At 35.2% G+C, this 20793-nt stretch overlaps 1 protein-coding gene across 13 annotated transcripts in view; it reads right to left on the bottom strand.

The window, feature by feature from the left end:
- Positions 1-20793, bottom strand: part of STXBP5 (syntaxin binding protein 5) — a 102952-nt gene that overhangs the window by 38282 nt on the left and 43877 nt on the right. For all 13 annotated transcript variants that reach the window (XM_039568501.1, XM_039568504.1, XM_039568502.1 and 10 more), the window contains 5 exons: positions 19398-19481; positions 10360-10483; positions 9227-9305; positions 3152-3306; positions 2050-2122 (listed from right to left, as the gene is read on the bottom strand). In XM_039568501.1, the coding sequence (XP_039424435.1) occupies positions 2050-2122; positions 3152-3306; positions 9227-9305; positions 10360-10483; positions 19398-19481 (515 nt within the window). The remainder of the gene's footprint in view (positions 1-2049; positions 2123-3151; positions 3307-9226; positions 9306-10359; positions 10484-19397; positions 19482-20793) is intronic.

A 20793-nucleotide genomic window follows, 5' to 3' on the forward strand; every position in this document is an offset into this window, starting at 1 on the left:
AGTGCAGAACACAAGTAAAATACTAAGGACTAAACTGGCATTCTTTTTGGACAGAGAAAAATAAATGCATATCAAAATAGACTACGAACAAATATACTACACAACTTTACTGCTCATCTAGTGCACTATAAAGATAGTGCAGTACTCTAGACGGAATCTGAAGTTTGTACAGTTTTTAGAGTACTTCTAGAACACTACTATTCCCTGGATTTCGTATTTTTAAGAGCATACTAATTTAGTGGCCTGTGGAAGACCCAGTTGTAGTAACATGGAGCTATGAATTTATTTCTAACTCTTCAGCCTATTCTTCCAGGGATAAAGACAGGAAGACTCCCATCTTACTTTGTATTAGCACACTGTACTAAAACAGAAAATCATCCAGCACTTTGCATAATCTACTTGCAACTCTAAGATCACTTTCTGAAAATTACAGACAGCAACACTCAGTCACCAATTAGAAGAACATACACACATATGGTCCCCACCACTACCTCCATCAGAAAAGTGACAGAGGCTTAACGAGGAAAAGGTCAATAATACTAACAGAGGGAAATGTATCTGTGTTCAAAGAACATGTATCTCCAGAGAAATGCGTGCTATATGTTGTTTTGCACTTTTTACCTCCCCTTTTTTGAGAGGTGAAAAGACACAGCTTCTCAACCCATCTAAAGGAAAAATTAGCAACAACAGCTTAAAATATTCTGCATATCAGGAACTTTATACAGGGTTATATGGAAAGCTACAAAGATATTTTAAAAATTACATGCAGAAGAGGCTTAACTTTGACAAAATATGACAAATCCCTGTGAGAACACAAGGTAAAAGAAAGCCTGTAGACTTTTTTGGTATTAATTTTGTTTCTTTTTCAGGTGTGAAACAATTAATAGTTTGCAAGTCAATCATAACAAAGACCATTGTAAGTCTACTAAAAACGTAACTGCTGAAGATTTTTTAGTATGAAATAGAATAAGCTTTAACATAACTTAAAGTTTCAGGCACTGCAAACTAAATATGAAGGTTGGAAGCTTAACGCTATTGGTATATCAGAAACCAGTTTTGGATACAGCATATGGCCATATAACATTGGGAAAAGCTAAATGAAATTGCTCAGTAGCTGCAGAGATATTTGGACAAAACTTGATCTTTTTTGAAATCCCATAGAATCTTCATTGTCTAAGGTGTTACCACTGACTTTGAGGACAAATAATTCCAGGCTTTCATTTTGCCCTAGAAGGATGTTTTTCACACGGATTTTTCTTCATTGACCATTGGAGATTTTTAATCAGGAACAGTACCAAGGTCTTACCTAGTTCCTCTGCTCCTTATCCCTTAACAGTTAGTTGATACTGCCTATACAAATGTTAAAACTCTTCACAAAAAAATACGTAGCATCTAGAATTTTAATCACCACAAGTAACAGTGTATGGACTGTTCCACGGAGAAAGAAACAAGAGACTCAATGTTTTCGTCAGATATTATTAGTGAATACTGCAATAGGATACTCCTCTTGAGCAGCCTCTTCCCACAGATATAAACCAGACAGCAGATGTTATCATTCAAATTTTATATATATGATATTATTGCATCAGTATGGAGTCACTTTATGCTTAAAGGTAGCAATTTATCTGGCAGTAATATCAGCAAATATTTAAGTGATGACAACAGCCAAATTACCTGGCTTATCTGATCAGTTCTTCTCCCTGCTGCCTTCCTCAAAACTGCAAGCTCCCCAAAACTTCAAACTCCCCTCATAACATTAAGGAATCAACTTCAAAATAAACTGGGATACTTAAAAAGCAGAAGTGATCTATGAATCATTTTGGTCAGTCAATAAAACCTGGAAAAAGTCAATGATATTCTACTCATCTACTACACATTAACTTGAAAAAAGTTGATATAACAAGATTGTCAGTTCAGCTGAAGAAATTTTAAATTTAATATTCAAAATTTTATGCTCTGAGATATTATGTTAGACTAAAACACTATAAAGTAGAACAATAGGCTGATCACTGCAGCCAATGATTAAAAAGGACTACAGAAGATTCTTACCCATTTTGTGCAAGGTCAATCAGTACTAAGTCCTTTTCTAGGAGAACAACTACAGCATATGGTTCCTGAAAGTCTGAAAACAACAACAAAAAGTTACCTGTTGGTAAATGGAGCTCAGGCATGTATGCCTCAAGAATGGAATCAGTCCTTGCACTCTGGCAGTTGAGATTAGAAAGCCACTCAGATGGGCTACAGTTTTTGAAGATATTATATACACGCAGACTCCTGAATACTCCAAGTTAAGTTGGGAAAAATCATGTTCTTTTATTCAAAATTCTCAACAGCTCAAATAGCAGAAAAAGGAACATGCAGAGTAACTTGTATAAGCAGGTTATATGAGAGACAGAGCCAATTTCTGAATCATAACATCCTCCCACCCCTAAACTGCTTTTCCTCATACTCAGTAGGGTTTAAGTTTTAATTGCTTACAAAATGGCTCAAAAGAGAGCTGACTTGACAGTAAAATAAGAAACCTGAAAAAGTTTCCAAATCTTATATTGCCCTCTTTCAGCCAGACCTCAAATTCCAAGCTAAGCAGTTTTATATACTCTGATGCAAGTTGACAGCCAAAACCATTGGAATCATCAGCAACATAATACTATTCATGTGAGATAACTACCTGAACTATGATAAGAAATCCCCTGCTGCAGAGGGGAGAGTATAGGTTATTGATGAAATCCATGTAAATATTGGAATGAATAAAGCCACTAAAAGTTAAAAATAATACAGAACTGCTCCTCATGGTTTAGCATTGACTGGAAAGGCCTTATGTGCTCAAATATACATAGATGAACACATCTGCTCCAGTAACTACAGCTTAAAGTTGTAATGCTTTTTGTCTGCACATGCTTTTGGGATTAAAAAGAAAAAACATGCTATGAGTAATTGGCTTTTTTCTAGAAGCAAAATAGGCTTATTATAAACTATTCTATTATGGTTTTGGCAAGTGAACCACACTTCATACAATAGGGATAACAGATGTTGCCGCTGCAGTCTGATCCCCAGAGATAAAACAGAAAGACAATAGTAAAGAATATTCTGATGGGATAAAAATCCAGAGATGATAAGACAAGGTACTGAGAAAAATCTTTACAGAGCCTACCATTAGGATATGGTGTTTCACACAGGGTTAGAAAGTCAACAATAGAATAATCCATTTCTAGCACAGCAGTACTTTTCCCATGCATGACTGTTAAACAGGGTCTTCTTCCTACAGTGTCATATGACAAGCCTCCTGAGAGAATGATGAAAGGCTCCCTGGAATAAAGCAGAGGCATTTAGGATCAAGTCAGGATAAAAGACTGGGCAGGTTTTGCAACCTTTTGATAAAGTTCAATGAGATATCATTAAGCAGAGAGGGAGTAAAAAAAAATGTAAACCAGCTCTCCATGAAATATACAGCTTGGGTATGTATTTCAAATCTTATTCTAACTCTTGTTTAAGTCAGACATCGCCTCCAAACTTTTTGTTTATTTAACCAATCTTTGTAACTGCTTGGCAAGATGGGATTTTTTAAAAAAAATTTGTACAACTTTAGAGTTGTTTCTTTTCTATGGAACTGCAGATTCAGATTTGCCAACAGTTCCATTTATCCATAACATAAAACAGTCCAGCAGAATCCGGAAGAAATAGTCCCATTTACTTGCTGTACAGTAATATGACTGCCTTGGAGATGCAACCAATTGTTTGATAAGCTTCAGAGACATAAAACCTTTTAAGTAGCATCACACATTTACTCTAGACATTTTATTAATTTTCCCCCCTACCACCATGCACAAAAGTCAAGAAACTACTTTGTCATACACTGCTCCCAGTGCAAAATCAAATAGCTGAGTAGAGCAAAGCAAAGATATTTCTTCTAGTCGTGAGAAGAGATTAGAGGCTTCCCTTGAATTTTTTTTAAAAAGCCTTTGCAGAAACATACTTTTAAATACATCCATATATTTCCAATATGCACATCATGTACAGTTTACCATTTCATTTATTGAAAAACAAGATGAAGTAAATGCATGCATTTTACTAGGTATTTTCTTATTTCCTGATTTTCAAGAGTCACTCATTTTAATATTGCTTATGTTTGAAATAGGATATAATCCTTTTTAAAGAGTAGACTGACTGTAAGTATACAGCTCAAAAAATAAATGTTACTCATTACTGACTATTGCCTGAAATTTCACATTATATTTCTGAAGGAAAAATAGGCACTTGACACATCTATCAGTTGCCTCTGATCTACTTTTATGCTCACTTTCAGTGGAAATCCGAACCTTCGTTTGCATCTTCCTTTGAAGAAGCTAGTATATCAGTATCTGGAGAAAGTTTCCTGTGGAAAAAAACCCCACCCTGATATATTGTAAAAAGGGAGGCTGAAGAAACCTTTTTTTTATCCTTTCCTATAATACCATCTTTTCCACACTGTCTAAATGGCTTTCACTAGTTGGCACTTGAAACACAAATGTGAGACTAGATATACCTTAATTCTTGAAAACTGTATATTAAGGGTTTGGTTTCTGCACATGCTGCAATTCCTGAGTTTAAGACTTGGCTGAAATGTACTCCATGTTTGTAGCATTGAAGACAAAACAGACTGAGATAAGCTTCCAGCTTCTACAATTATTTCACAACCTGCTTGATCTTCCAGGAAGACCTGTGACTGAAGATTTGATAGGCTCAAAGAGTACGGCTGGCTGAGGAAGAGACCTCAAAGAAATGGCCATAAATCAAGCCATGGCTCCATCAAATTCAATATCCTGCATCCCACAGCAGCCCAGAGTGTATTTCTAGAAAAGGATTAAGTTTTCTCCGAGCCTTCATTTAATCTTAGCTCTTCGTATTGAAACTTCACACAATCTTTTATGGTCAGGTTCATGAAGTAATTTCCAGAAAGTTACACACTTAAATTTAGTCTGACATTTTTCAGGATGTCGGTGAAGAGAAAAATACTGGTGTGGTTTCATTGCATAGGAATGATTTATTGCAGTATTTTTTTGTCCACAGAAATCATCAGGTTTTTTTAAACAATAATGCTGCCAGGACAATTTGCAGTAATTACCAGATTTGCAGATTCACTGAGATCAACTGACAATAACAAAGTAACACATTTCAGTTTTTAATTTTCATATGTCACAGTGACAATTGTATGTCGGTTTCTCCTGGTTTTATTTCTCAAGGTAATCAAACTGCTTTGGGCAGACTTGCTGGAGGCTGTATCCTTTAGAAGCAAGGAATGGAAGAGCTAAGAATAGAGCACACTGATCTGTCACACAGATTTTCCACAAATGAATCAAAGATTAAAGCTGACTTGAGTCTGACAGAAAGACCACTACAAGTTTGTGTATGAATTTTTCATATTTTCATGAAACCATGGATTTACCATGAATGAGGCTGTGCATTTTCTAATTGAAGTGTTATCTTTCCACTGTGATACATATTAAAAGGTTAGTGGACATCAACGTTATTAGAAATAAGTAATTTAAAAGATTTATACTTTACATAATAGATGAGACTGATTCAACTTTGGGAATTACATTTTACCTACCTGAAACAATGGAAGACATTTAAAAAAACCAGGGTTCAGATCTTAGAGAATTGCTATGTAGCATTTTTAGCAGCTGCTCACACAGAGATTCTTTGAAACAGTTCTGCTTCAGCAGGTTTGCAAGTAAGCCCCTTACATGAATTTCCTCATCAGTTAAATATGTAAAATCACTTGGACAATACTATGGGAAATTCACTATAAAAGGGGGCAAAGGGTCATTGAAAAAATATTCAGAAAACACAGGATTAGGTCTTGCAACATATGAAAACATAATACAATTGAGAGTTGAGTAGCTCACAACCCAGGAGGATGTTCAATTTTAGAAGTAAACTGTCAAATGTGAGCTAGCTTCTGGCAATCCAGATGTGTGAGAGAATGGTATATACAGAAATCAGGTCATTGGTACCATCTGGCTTATTTTTCAAACCATGAGTAAATCTGTTGAGAAGTTAATCCTAGTATAAAGATGGAAAAGACATCAAGAAGTAGTTTACCTTAATTCTGGAAGTCTTGAAGTCGTAGTGAAGATAAAACTACAAATTCATTTTGAGAAGTGTGGTTTTAAACCAACAAGCTCACACAAGAAAATAGTACTATTCAAACTAAATGAACAGATCAAAAACTTTTACTTAGTGGGAGACACCATCACTAATGTAACCTCTGGGTCCCAATTACACACAACCATCTCGGTAAGAGGCACTGCTCAGTCAGTCAATGACACCTGCATCAGCTACCAAGACAAAACCCTTCTGGATTTTGTTTTACATGGAGACTTTTGAGCTCTAATTTCTATTAGACAAGAGCAATTTTACCATAATCCTAATATCAACCAGAGTAAACACTGTAAGGTACTGAACCTGCAGGGGTGGAAAGTGGCGTCAGGACGGACTGAATCTGGAGGGGAAGGGAGTGGCATTAGGAAGCTCAAGAGCTTTTCTGGATTCACTTTAGGCAGAAAAAGTATGCATAACAGGCAACATGGGAACTATTTCAGAAAGATCAAAAAGTAAGCTACCTTTGAAATGCAGTGCTTCACAAAAAGAGTATTTTAGATGAAAAATGGCTGCAGTACAATGACATTATGCTCTGGGATTGCAAAATCATGCCAGTTTGCACAAGGAATATACCAAGAATGTACCTTTTTCACCACTTATTAATCAATAGTAACCTTTCCATATATATTCTCCCAGAAATAAAGCTACAGACATACCCTTGTTGTAGGGTAAATTACTTGGGCTCTGGATACTTCACTTTTTGCACTATTTGCGGTAAACTTAAAAACCAAACCAATAAACAACAGAAACCCCCACAAAGTTAGAAAAATAAATAGGTAGCCCATAAAACCCAGAAAAGGCCTCATGTCCTCCTGTTGTCCTGACCCCAGTTTTACAATATGGAAAACATAATGCAGAAAAAAAAGTGAGAAAGAATTAATAAGAGCTTTAACAGTAAAAATAATAGTGTCTGTAGCCCTTAATATAGGTTGCCATCAGTTATGTTCCTTCCTTTTGGGTGGTTCTGAACCCCTTTTCTCCAAAAACAGATTATTAGAATTAGAAGCAGTGAAAAAAACAGTTAAGATCATATGAATGAAATGTTTTCCACTGGAGGAGATACTGAAACAAACCTAGATTTTTGTGCACGCTACATAGATAACGGAGAAACAAAAAAAAGATGATAGAGAGATGTTCAAAATAAAGTATGGAAATAGTGAACATTTTTTCATAATAAAGACTTGAAATATAACTTAAATATGCATTAAATAGTATCTCTCCAATATCAGCTTTTTTGCTTTATTTTCCTCTGGGTTTTTTTAAATCTGTTTTTGAAGAACCGCTATAGTGAACCGCTATAGAAAAAAGTTTATTTATTTCTTACATTGCTTCAGTAGCCTGAAAAATTTTGTCCTGTCCAGAAATTACTCTCTGTGCTATAGAAATTAAACCGTGAATAAGAAATGACAGCACTTTAGATAAAAGTTAAAATCTTATCTTGTTCTTACTTAGCCAATTCCAAATGGTAAATAGAAAATCTAACAACATTTTAGGTATTGAAAGGTAGCTCTGTCTTGCCTTGAAATTCTTTTAAGATTACAAATGAAACTGAAAATTGAAGTGTAAACTCAAGTACCCATGGCAGTAAATGAATGGAGATTTCCAGTGCACTGCTTCACCACCACAGTGCAGACTGGTGGGGCTTTATTTGTCGTGGAGTTTTTTCACCTCTCTTAATTTCAAGATTCAGGAAGAGTTATCAATAATTGTAGATTTAATGGTGCACTGAAGATAGAAAACATTAGAGAGAGCAGTAAATTGAAATGTATCAAAATACTCAGTTTCGATAAACAGCAGAAAATGAGAGGTGCAACAGAAAAAACAAAAAAAGCCCAACACTAGGAAAAAGTAGCCTTCCCGAACCCCCAAGAATTCTTAGAAATTACACTAAAAGAAGCTCCTCTTTAAACTGTGTGAAAAATCAACTAGTTTTCACATTGTAATACTATAATGCCACAGAACAAGCTCCAAACTAATCTTCTCCTTCAGAATTGAAGGCTTTTGATTGCAGAAATTGTAACTTGCTGAAGCTGAGATTTTTTGATTATCGCTCTTTAGATCAGCTTTTGATATTTCAGTAATCCTTTCAGAGAAAGGATTATGCAGACAGATGTACACTTCTGCAAGTAAAACATGGCTTTTCAGATGATGATAGCTTTTTATGAAACTGGGAACTAGCCACAGTTTTAAGTTTCTACTTACCTCACTTTTAGCAAAAAAATAAAAATACCTAAAAACAGTGATATTATGAGTATATCAACACATACTATATTGCATCATTTAAGTAACCATCTTCTACAGATTTGAATGCCTGGAAAGCAAATGAAAATGGTACACAAACCCCCCCAAATAAAAAAGAAAACAAACAAAACAAAAAATTAAAAAAAAAAGAAAAAAATATCAGCTTTTGCAAATAGCTGAACAGATTTCCATGACTATTTTATCTTTATATTGCACTTTTTACTCAAACACTTTAAATCACTTTAGAACCTCAAATAAAAGAAATTCCACACAGTTCATGAAATCCATCAGTCCTAATTGCAGTCTTGGTAACAAAACATGATACTCTAGATACTGTAATTCCATCTGAGCCTCTTGTTGCAATTACTGCTTTGTTACATTCTCAATGTGCATAATTAGGCACATTTCACTGCATAAATGACTGTGCTCTACTAGAAAAACTTCTGTTAATAACATTTTAGGGGGGAGGAACGTATTCAAAATTTAGAATATTCGATTTGGGCTACTATTTGTCGAAGTTCAATTTATCACGTCTGTGTTTTGGTGTCTTCTATGCTTCATCAGCCTTTTTTTTCTTTAGAACTCTCAAAAAATTGAGCAAAAATGCACACAACTTTTAGTAGCATGAAAGAAGCATGTAGATAATGCATTAGCAGCATCTTTGGTTTGTATACAGTAATTCATTCATACAAGTTTTTGTAGTTTATTCATCAACCTCTGATTTATCAAAACTAAAACAAAGCTGTACCATCACAATATGTGTCCCAACAACTGGGAAACAAAGTCTATTCCCAGAATGTTGCACTATTACATAAGTTCATGTTGCATCCAAAACAAGTCTTACCCAGCTCTAGTTGTTTTATATTCCACCTTAAGGATAGGTTTGCAGGGTTCTGGCTTCTTTCCATCCTTCAGCTGCTTTCCTAAAGTAAATGATTTTCCTGTGTTAATCTTGCAGTTCCATAACATTATGGCAAGTAATGAAATTCACTGTGTGCACCTTGTGAAGTACAACATTCACGCAAACATATATTCAACAACTTTGACAGTTATAGAGTATGCCTTGGAATAATATAATTAAAAATTTGTTAAAGCTCTCAACACACCAGCTTAGAATGTTTAGGAAAAAAACAACTCTAAACCCAACTGCTATAGAATATTTGTTTTCAAACATATAATCCTCCCCTAAAGTGCTGTTTTAAGCAGCACTAGGAGATTTAAAATTTATGTTGTGTCTACCCTTTTGCAATTAAAATTGGTCAGCTTACAAATAAAGTGAGGTTTATCCTGACTATTACCCTTCAGGGCTAAGACTTCAATTGAGCATGAAAAGCCCGCTCTCCCTCAACTGTTCAATTATCCTCACTGATACATCCTCACTTAAGGACCTAAAGTAAGTTGCTAAGACATGACATAGAGACATGAACACCATGTAAGCCTGGCATTTGTGCAGAACTTATTCGAAGAGCAGCAGCATATTTCACAGAAGAACAACATGTAATGTTAATTTCCTAGATTAACATTAATGCAAGACCTCTCAGAAGTGGGAGCATCTTATCAGATGCTTGTCTTCCTCTGCTACAAACCTTTCTGAGAATTTATGTGGTAACCTACACATTTATACATAAACAAGTGCTTGCTTATATGCATTTTAAACAATACATGGGATTGTAATGTCAAGAGAAAAGCAAGCCCTACAAAATATGCATTAGTTAACTTTGAGATCAGTGCCATTGTGTGAAAGGCAAGCTTAAAGTTTACAGATTTAGAGAAAGCTGCGCTAATTTGGCTTCTTACTTCATAAAGATTTTTCTTTTTCAAGTGAAATCTATGAGAAACTGGTATGACAAAGTTTTTTACTGCACTGAAAGTGCACTTTTAATACTTGGTTTTTTTTGCAAACCACATTTCTATTAAAAACAAGTTCTCTATGTTTTAAGAGCTGTCAAGTGCAGTGAGTATCCATTTTCATCTTACCATGTGGAGTGATTGTCTGGAATGGTTTGGTAGGAGATTTTACATTCCATATGGTCAAGGTACCATCTGAGTGACTACAAATGAATTGTTTTCCTTCATGATGCCAAGCCACGGAGTGGATAGCCTATGCAAGAAAAAGCAGAACAGCTCAAGTCATGCATCTTCTTATCATTTTATTCTTATACCTTCCTCAGTGACATTAAACAGCAGAAGCCAATTAGAGAAGTTACTAATTCAATAATACCTATCTTATTATGTCCAAATTTACCCATGGCAAGTTTTCTGTATGTAAGTAGTACTTCCAGATACACCTTATCCATCAAAAGTACTTCACTGTAATGACATGTTTAGGGGGAAGGGGGGGAATCCATCCTCTTCAGCATAGTATTGATGTGTTTTTCCATGAAAGGTAGCATGAAGATAATAACTGCAAGCACTTATTTAAGCTTTTCTAACCAAAACTTTTCACTATTGGGAAAAAACATACTGTCCATACAAAAAAACATGGGATGAGATTATTAAGTTCAAGTATTGCATATCATTTTGAGATGTCTATGTGGATGTGCACAAGAGGCAAGCATTGGCTCAAAACTTCCATAAAACAAGAATTGAAGTAATAAGCCTTTTTTGAAATGATGATGATGAAAGGAAAGTATTGGCCTGGATGCTCTAATATTGCAATGGCAGCTTTGAAGTTCAGGAAAGCGTAGGAATCTACTAGTAAATCTTTCCATAAATACAAAATCATCTCTATACTCTCAAAATTAGGAATGGAACGATTATACCATGCAACATGAAATCTGCAGAAAACAGCTAAATAAATAAAATCTAGTTGCTGCCTTAAGGCAAGAGGAAAGTAAATGATACAAAGAATAAAAATAAGGCAAAAATATGAACTAGCAGGAAAAGATTGGTGCCATTTCTGTTTCCAGCATCTCTATTAGTACTTGGAGACATTTCAAAACCATTAGGTGATATTCAAGGGCATTTTAGTTATAGCATGAAAATATCAGTAAACAATGAAACCTCAAAGTATTTCTCTACTACCCAGAACGTGCAAAAGGAACTATTAACTGCAAGAAACATGGAACTTCGGTATTACTGAAAAGGTAGATTTTGTTATAAAGGCATTACTCTGGGTAAACTAGAAAAGCAGGTGCTGTATAAGTGAAAGCTAATGGGCTCCACAATATCATCTTTTGAGTGGATACCCTCAGCAGTGATTCTGTCTGTAAGCAGGGCTTACACTCACTCCAGCTCTTCAGGGACCTAGGGATTTCCTCTGTGAGGAAACCTGGTGGTGTGAGCAGTAGAGAATTGTAACCAGCACTGAAAGCTTAAGCAGTAACCACTGGGTGAAGAGCACATCTCAAGACAGATCCAAGCAAGCTTTGCTCAAACTGACTATACACAGATCAGGTTTTCACATTTCATGAAGTTATACAAAGAGACAAGACAAGTTCCAGCAAACTGATTGGGAGAATCCAGAGCTTAAACAACAGACGAAAACGGCTATACTACATCAGCCTAGAGTCTCTGATAATAATGTATCCAATTTAAATTAATAGAAGACTGGATATATGTAAACTACAGATTAATTTTGGCATTTATGCCAAAATTAATCTGTAGTTTACATATATCCAGTCTTCTATTAATTTCAATTTAATATTGTTCCCCAGGTATTGTGGAATCACTACAGAATTTGTTAGATTCTGTGTACCAATATCACATCTACACATGTAGCCCAGAAACCTACATGCCTCACGTGATGTCTCCTAGTGTCCAAGTGAAATAGTCCTGCTCATTCTGTCAAATAAATTTCTATTTAGTAACAAATGATATTGTAAAAGAAATTTTGCATAAATACTGAAAATTTGTTTTTATATACCAACATTATACCAAATAAAGCAAGGAATCAACAAGCTTGAGAGTGCAGACTCTACTAGTAAAGAGAAAGATGCATTTTAATAAGCTCTTGTCACTAAGAAAATAAATGTCTACAGCATGCTTAGCAATACAATATAATCAGTACATTTTACATAATCTCCCATAAGAAGTCTAACCCTGACAAGAGTAGGCAGCGAATAATGTAAATAGAATAGTTTGATCCATATTTATGTAGCAATAGACCTTAAGAACCAATAAGAAAGCAAGTTTTATAGAAGGAAGGAAGAATAAATACGAGAAATGATCACTTCCTTTTCTTAAAAAAAAAGTCAAGAGGAGGGAAATGCAACAACCTATTACTGTTGAAACAGCACTAACCCTTAAAAAGATCTGAGCACAAAGGAAAAGGATGACTGCTCTCACTTTCTGGAGGGAACATGGAGGGATGAAAAAAAAACTCTGAAAGAGAACAATGAGCCTTTTGGCTTTGTGGTATTTACTGTCTAGTTTTAGCCTCTCTAGACTGTCTTGTTATATTTAGTAGTGCAGCTAAGTATTTCTTAAAATGTAACTAAAATACATGATTTATGTTTTTTTAAATAATCCAGCAAACCTGTGAGCTGGGTATGGTAAACTTTTATCCTTTGCTATCACACTATTCAGAAATTCTTGTGAGCTTAAAAAATAAAACCAACTCTGTAAGCAGCTCCAGCACTATCTCGAGGTACACAACAAGATGACCTAATGACAAGACAATTATAATGGAAAAAGTACAATAACCTTAAGTAGTACTAGTTAGCTGATAGCACTAGTTTACTAGAAACAGTCTCAGTCACCAAAAAAACCCCTGATATCTGAAAAATCATCTCAATACACAACAGCAGAAAATGTTGACATTTTTTCCAGGGTTAATATTAGTGCTGGAATTTGAAGGACAGCATAAAAGAGAAAAATCAAGCAGAATCCACTAAGACTGCAAATCTGTGCAAATCTTGTAAGACACTAAAGAGCCCCTAGGAGTAATACATTTTTATTCCAATATTTTACACAAAACTTACTGATGCAGAATAAAACTCTCAGTTTTAATCTTAATTCTCACCATGATTACAACTTCCTGTTTTCTTTTTGGTACCATAATACAGCAGAATGCTTATATCAGCTGGTGCAGATTTAACTGTCTCTCAAATATTTGCTGGTCATATGGGACCAGAAAGTAACCCCTTATAACAAAATCATACCCAAGTGTCACAGAGGATTGTTGCTATATTTAAGGCACAGGGCATTTGTATCCTTAAGTAGAGTCGTCTGCACAGGTAAACCAAGTCCTGACCTCACTACCATTCTGAGTCCTTCCATCTACAAACACAAACCAAATACAGGGAAACTTCACAGGAACTTACACAGAGAGAACAAATAAGAAAGCAACCAACTTTGTCTAGATAAATTTTTATATTCAATTAATTACAACTAAAGGTTTCTTATTGGATGTATTCCTACTACCACCTTCACTTTAATTCAAATTTAAGGTACCTGTTCTGGATTCTAAGGAAGTTTGTTTCAAAACTTTGAGATAGTTATGTATTTTCTGAGGGGGTGGGGAATTGAATCTTACTTTTTTGAATAACAGCACAATAGTTCTGTTCTGGCACATATGCCAAAACTTTATCAGAAACTGTAGAAACTATCCCTGAGTTTTATGTGGAGACAGGCTGTACACAAACGCAAAATCAATTCACCATCTGTTCCAGGAAGATTATCCCATGTGGAAAAATTACTGCTGTGCTGCCTGCAAAAAAGGTGAATATATCTTATTTTAAGAAGGAAACATTCTTGCAGCAACTGCAGCAGTTAACTGAGGGAGACTTACTTAGGACTGTAAAATGTAATCACAAATAAAAAAAGTCTGAGGAACAAAATTAAAAGCATTTATATGCAAGTCTCCTACAGAAATACCTTAAGTAGATCACTAGATTTTCAAGATATTAATGCATATTTAAAAATATTGTATGAAATTTTATTTTACTGCTGCTGTAAGTTGTCAATATCCCTAGAAATTACTATTAGCTCTTGGTTCCTTTAAGAGGTACAAAAATTAATAATTTAAATGCAGCCTTACAATTTAAGAGACAAGTTCACCAATAAAGACTCAAGTTTTGATGGTATTTTTCCACCAAGAGAATTTAGCTCTTTCAATTTATTAAATACGGATACAAAAAATCCCATTCTTTTAAATTCCTATGGGCTCATTTTAGCCCTACAGCTGATTACACGCATATGATATTCGGAACAGTTTGAGACCACTCTTCTCATCTGTCATGGTTTAACCCCAGCCAGCAGCCAGGCACCACACAGCTGCTCACTCACCAGCAGGATGTGGGGGAGAATCAGAAAAAAATGTATAGCTCATGGGTTGAGATAAGAACAGTTTAATAACCGAATAAAAAGAACTACTCAGCTCAACTAAAACATCAGTGTGTTATCAAAGTTATTCATAGTGAATCTAAACACACAGCACTGTGCCAGCTACTAGAAAGAAAATTAAACCTATTCCAGCGAAAACCAGAACAGTACATGACGAATTTCACATAATGAAAATACAAAAGTTATTAATTTAAGCACTCCACCCTGTTTTCAAGAGAATTTTTCTAATCCTGTTTTCTAACACCAAATTTAGACCACTGCAAATATGGAATGCACCAGAGACATTGATAAGTCCTTTCACAATTCTTTGGATTTCTCAAAGATCCTTTACTCTCTTGTGACATTAATTGAGCTTGAAATACACTGTGCATGACTGGCAAAGTCCATGATTAGTTATTCTGCAAACCAGATTGGTTATTTACCACATCCTATCCAGATTTCACAGTCTTATTATGACAGTCCCTTAGTTTCCATGGACATGGGCAGCATTTCACTTAAACGTGAATGGATGATGACACCGACTCCTTTTCTACAGGTTCACCAAAATATAAAAAGAAAGTATTTTAAAACTTGCAAGTACCTATGCTAAGGTACTTGTCAACAACCTAAGGAAGGGGAAAGAATGCTGCAAAAGAAAGAAAACAAACAAAAAAAAATGTAGCTACTGAGACTTAAATGACAATACATCATGAAAATTGTTTCAACGAAATGAAATATGCTGACACACTTTGGTTTCTGGCGAGTCACATACCAGGGTTGTTTCTCTTTCCCCTGTCCTCCTAATTCCACAAGCTACTTTGACATGTTTTTAATGCTCTAAAATAATCTCTTACAGTCAACCATGTACCAGAACACTGAGTCTAAAAATAGTGATCTATAATGCATTATAGAAAAGCTTACTTGACATCAGAACAAACAAAATATTACTTGAAGAAGAGACTTGATTATAAAATAAGCTTTAGTTTTCAGAAGTTACGGTTGAGGGATTTGGGGGGTTTTTTAGGAAAAAACTAATAGTTGAGAAATTTGTTTTATTTCTTTCATGAACATATGAGTTGGGAAACGACTGCAATATAAACTGTATTTCACATAACAAATGCACAGCTTACTTTCCTTAAATCCCCTGTGTCTGCATATAAAAGGCTTAAGAATGGTGAAAAAGGAATTTAGTCTTACTTTTTCATTGAGCCTGCCTAAGACAAAAAGGATGTTTTGAGTAAAGGATTTTAAAGAAATATTCTAAACAAAAGTTAATTCATAGCTGCAGTTTCACTATGTACAAATAATTTCCTCCAAATTCTCTGAAAAAGAATGTTACATTTGTGCATTATTCTAACTAATTCTAAATATTCAAAGTATTACTGTTATAATAAAAAATATACACTACTTTAAGTTCAGGATTTAATTCATAATATAGAAAGATCAAGTACAAATTAGAACTAAATTCTCTGAATTTTCCTGTAACTAGGATGTTATGGAGGGAAGAACATGCCAGCAATCAGCAGTAACCCTAATCATGACCTAGAGCTGCGCCCCCAGCCACGGCTAATGTTGCATACCTGCTCCTGTCCTTGGAATGAGTGTCCTAGTGCTGCAGCTATTAGACCAGGATGCTGGGAAGGCACACATGTTCAGACAGAAGAAAGTGTGGACAGTGTTCCATTAACCTGGCTTTCAGGCAACAAATGAGACTGCCCTACCACAACATGGGAATTTGCTTCAAGAAAGCCTCCTAAAGGTCAGGCCGTTTGAAATGAAACCAAGCAGGAAGCTACAAAACCATATAATTGGATTCAACTTCTTCCCTCAGGAAATACAGGTACCTTTCTACAAACCTCTGGACACACAGGGATTTTAACCCTCATTATGATCTTCCTCTGCTAAGGAGCAAAGGATGACATTTGGATCCCTGCACACATCCGAAGTTTTGAGTTAAGAAAGTTGCATCAAATGATGGTGATAGATTGCACAGACCTTCAAGTTACATGCTTTAAGAAGAACATCAGCTGCAAAGTGATGAGAGAGGAGGAAACCAATCCAATGGCAAAGTTTCTAGTAAACATTCTTTATGGTATCAGTGTCCTGGCCACCCTGCTCATGATGCCTGAGGAAGCCTAGCCACCCTCTAAGATGGCAAGTGTGACAAGATTGGACTAAGTAGCTCTCTTTTTACTGGTTGTCAACTCCACACTCAGAAGAGCTCTCATCAAGAACAAGCAGAGAACCAATGGTATAAATCCTGAGGCTTAAAATCCTGCTCCTGCTACCGGGCAGAATGCTGCATGCATTACTCTCCGTGAGGGAAGAGGTGAAGCATACTGTGACATTAGATGCTTCCTGTCCCTTAAAGGTAGGTTGGCACACATGTTCATGATGGAATACAGCCCTTACACTCAGTGCATAAAAAGCTCTCTGACAATGCCAGGAAACCAGGAAGTCAACAAGAAACTAGCTAGAAAGATTCTGTGCACAGAAATATCCAAATTTATGCAGTCAGCAGGAAACAAAATGGCAAAGAACTTTATTTGCCCTCCATCACACTAACCAGAGACAGAGGAGATCTCCTGAGATAAGGCACTGTTCCACTGTTCCTCTCTGAGTCTTCTGTGTGCACACCCTCGTGAGCAAGGAAACCACGACATTACCAGATGATAATTTTTTTTCTCTTTCCTTCCTAACCATTCCCAAGTTATGATAAGCACATTTCTTTGCCAAGGGTCTGACCTGAGGTATTTCATTATCTCTTCTGCAACCAAAAAACCCAAACTGAATGCCTAGATGCATTCATTTCTAAATCCTAAAAAAAATCAAAGATATAACATCTGAACTATTCACTGATCTCTGTAGCCTCTCAAGTCAGAATTGGTTCCAAAAAGTATTGAGACAGATATTTAGTCAATTTTTAAATAAATGGACCACAAAAAAAAAACCAAAAAAACCAACCAAATAAAAAAAAAAACCAAAACAGAATAAGCAGCACGGTGTCTGCCTTAGCTGAGTTTCTAGAAACTGCAATAAAATTTTAATAAAGAACAGAGTTAACTGACATATGGATGAGTATAACATACCAGAGAGAAGTAGCCAACAAACCTCCAAGAATGGTACCAGGCATGTGGCTCACGGAAATGCCACTTAAGCTGTCTACACAATTTTCAAAGTCCTTCAACAGCGTATCTCAAAGGAAGCTAAAACTAAACAGACTAAATACTTTTGAACAAATAAATAACTGGTTAATGAAGTAACACAATGTGGAATAAAGACAGGATGGCACCAATTGATTAGTTCATGGATGAAGCTAAGGTAGAAACCCTCAGGGATCTATACTGCTGAGTTTGCCCATAAGCAACTTGGAAAACTAGAACAACAACATTAAGGTGGTAGAGTCTACTGACAGTACCAAACTACATTCGAAGTAAAAATCATGATTTCAGTGAAAAACTGCAGAAAGACTTAAATTTTTACTGTCCAACTATGTCAATGTAAAATGATGCCTAAATGTCAGGACTTTGACCAGACAAGTAACACCTGAAGAATGAGTCTCTAGTTTTATAGTGGGTTGTTCCAAGGAAGCATCTGCTTTATGCTTGGAGCATCAAAAGGCTAATCCAATATCAAGATCAAGGGAAAAAGAAAACAAGTCCAAAGATAATTATTCCACATGATAAATCCAGTGTGCCCACATCTTCATACATACTATGCTTCTGTGCTTCTGTTTTATAAAACAAAGATAAAATAGAATGGTTAAAAAAGTTAAGAGAAGAGCACGACGAGTAAGAGGTATAGGAAGAAAAACATGAGGAAGACACAAGTAAATTTACGAAAAAAAATTACAAAGGGAATTAATTAAGTTCATGCAATGAAAATGGAAGTGAGAAAAATTGTTCTTTGGATAACATACTTTGGGAGTTATATGGACATTTCTGATGATCTAAGGCTTAGACTACTTCAGAAACTCCCCCACCAAGCAAACTCTTGATTGGTAGTATACACACAAGTACAAGTACTGAGGCAGAACTGCCACCAAAAAAACCCAACAACCACGCCCCCCTCCCCCCCAAAAAAAACCCCTAAAGCTGGTACCAAACAATGAAAAGTCATTTTACAACCAACAAAATGTAATCAAGACCAATTTTATATTATTTTAAATGAAATACATCAACTTGCATATTATGCCAAATGATTTTTCTTAAATCTCAGTCTTTCAAAAAGTCTTTTCTCTCGAGAATCAAGTTTTAAAGAAATGAATGCCACTTAATGCTATTGTTTTTTTAAACCTCCCCCAGTCTTATTCCAAAGAATTGATCTTGATCTTATTCTACAGAGAAAAAGTGTTTACAGAAATGTGGTAGTGAGACTTTGTATTTAGTGGTTTCTTCCCCTGCCCTTTCCTCTCACAGTTCTGAGAATATGTGGGAGATTCCAAATTACAGAAATTGCTAAACCATCTTGTTTCAATGTAAGCCCTTAACAAAGATCTAAAACCTTAGTAAAGAAATCCAATCCATGCCACCATTCATTACTTTACAAACTTAAACTCAGTGAAGTTATTTGATCTGAAGTTTATTATCCAAGCCTTACTGCTCTTTTAGAGACGATTTCCAGTACTAGCAATTTCAAAGAGACCTACTTATTGATCCACTGGTCACAGAAGCAGGAGATTAAAAAATAATAAAAATCACTATTACAGTAGTGAATTATATCCTCAAAGCAATGCAGATGAAAAATATTACCTCATCATGTGTATATCTGTAATCTGCCTTCTTTGACTTCAGGTCCCATAATACCACCGTTCCAGATTCAAAGCCAATCAGAAGCTGCATTAATAAGAAGATGCATTAATTCTTTATAAGGAAAAGCAAAATGGTATCATTTGCAACGCCTGAAGTTCTTGTCCCAAAAGATATGCAGCATAATACTATATGTAGTAACTGCAAGTAGTTACAAAAAACAAAAATTAAAGAGGTGAAGGCCTCAGTGTTAGAAAAGTTTACTTCGTACTTATTCTCCTTACGTTCCAGAAAATATAATGGACATTCATGCAAAATCAGAAAAAAATGAAAGCATCCTTCTGAAGATTCCTTGGAAATTGTTTTGAGTTCCAGAAAGACCAACATTAAACCTTGCTATGTATATTCCATCCTGAGTGAAAATGAGGGATGTTGAAAAAGAAAACTTTATTGGGCATTATCCTCACTGGAATTAATTCTTCTTAAATTTGCTGGAAGAACAGAATATCCCACCTGAAGTTCTCAGTAAGAGCTCATCGTCTATAAAGAAATTATGTACTATGAGCTTTCTCCAGATGTTAATCACAATTGAGATAACTGGCTGAAGGAACACCAGAAACATTATTTGTTCATAGGAGGAAAGCTAGATAAATTAAACTAGGTAATTTCCCAAATAATCTTTTTGCAAGAAGCAAGATGAAACCTTTTCTGCAGGGAATGAAGACTCAAATTGCTCTTAGTACTTGGTCTAACACACTGTTGAGTATCCAAGTGTTTTGCTCTCCTATCTTAAGTGCTACTTCTCGTAATGGAAAAAAACCAAACCCCAAGGCCAACATAAGGCAGTAGTAACAATCTATTGCCACACCTAGAGGTTTTGCCTGGACAGTCTTTCCAGCATGTCCAGTTGTTTCCAGTACAAAAACAACAGATCTCCTACAAGCTTACAAAGAAAATATTTAATCTCTTTCAGTGCTATACAGCACTAAAATACCATAAATATTAGATATGTTTGATCTAGTAAAAATAAATATTCAATTTTTCCCATTAACATTATGTATACTATTATTTTAAATTATCTTGCCTATCATATGCCATATATTATAATTTTTCTAGGTTTACTTAAAACCTTAGAAAAACCACTATGATTAGAAAGCTAAAAGCATGAACAAATTTTAAAAGTGAGTACACAGGGAGTTTTTGCAACTGGTTTTTTCCAGCAATGTTTTTCTTATGAGAAATAAGAAAATGTAAGGTCGGATTTCAAAACAATGATTAATAGCCTGATCAATAAAACCAGTAATTTTTAAACTTTATTGACAATAATTAGATGTGGGGTGGAATACATCGAAATAAATTGATCATTTGTGTTTTATGAAAATCAACAACTTCATATTCT

The sequence above is a fragment of the Corvus cornix genome, chromosome 3, assembly GCF_000738735.6.
Source record: "Corvus cornix cornix isolate S_Up_H32 chromosome 3, ASM73873v5, whole genome shotgun sequence".
Lineage (NCBI taxonomy): Eukaryota > Metazoa > Chordata > Aves > Passeriformes > Corvidae > Corvus > Corvus cornix.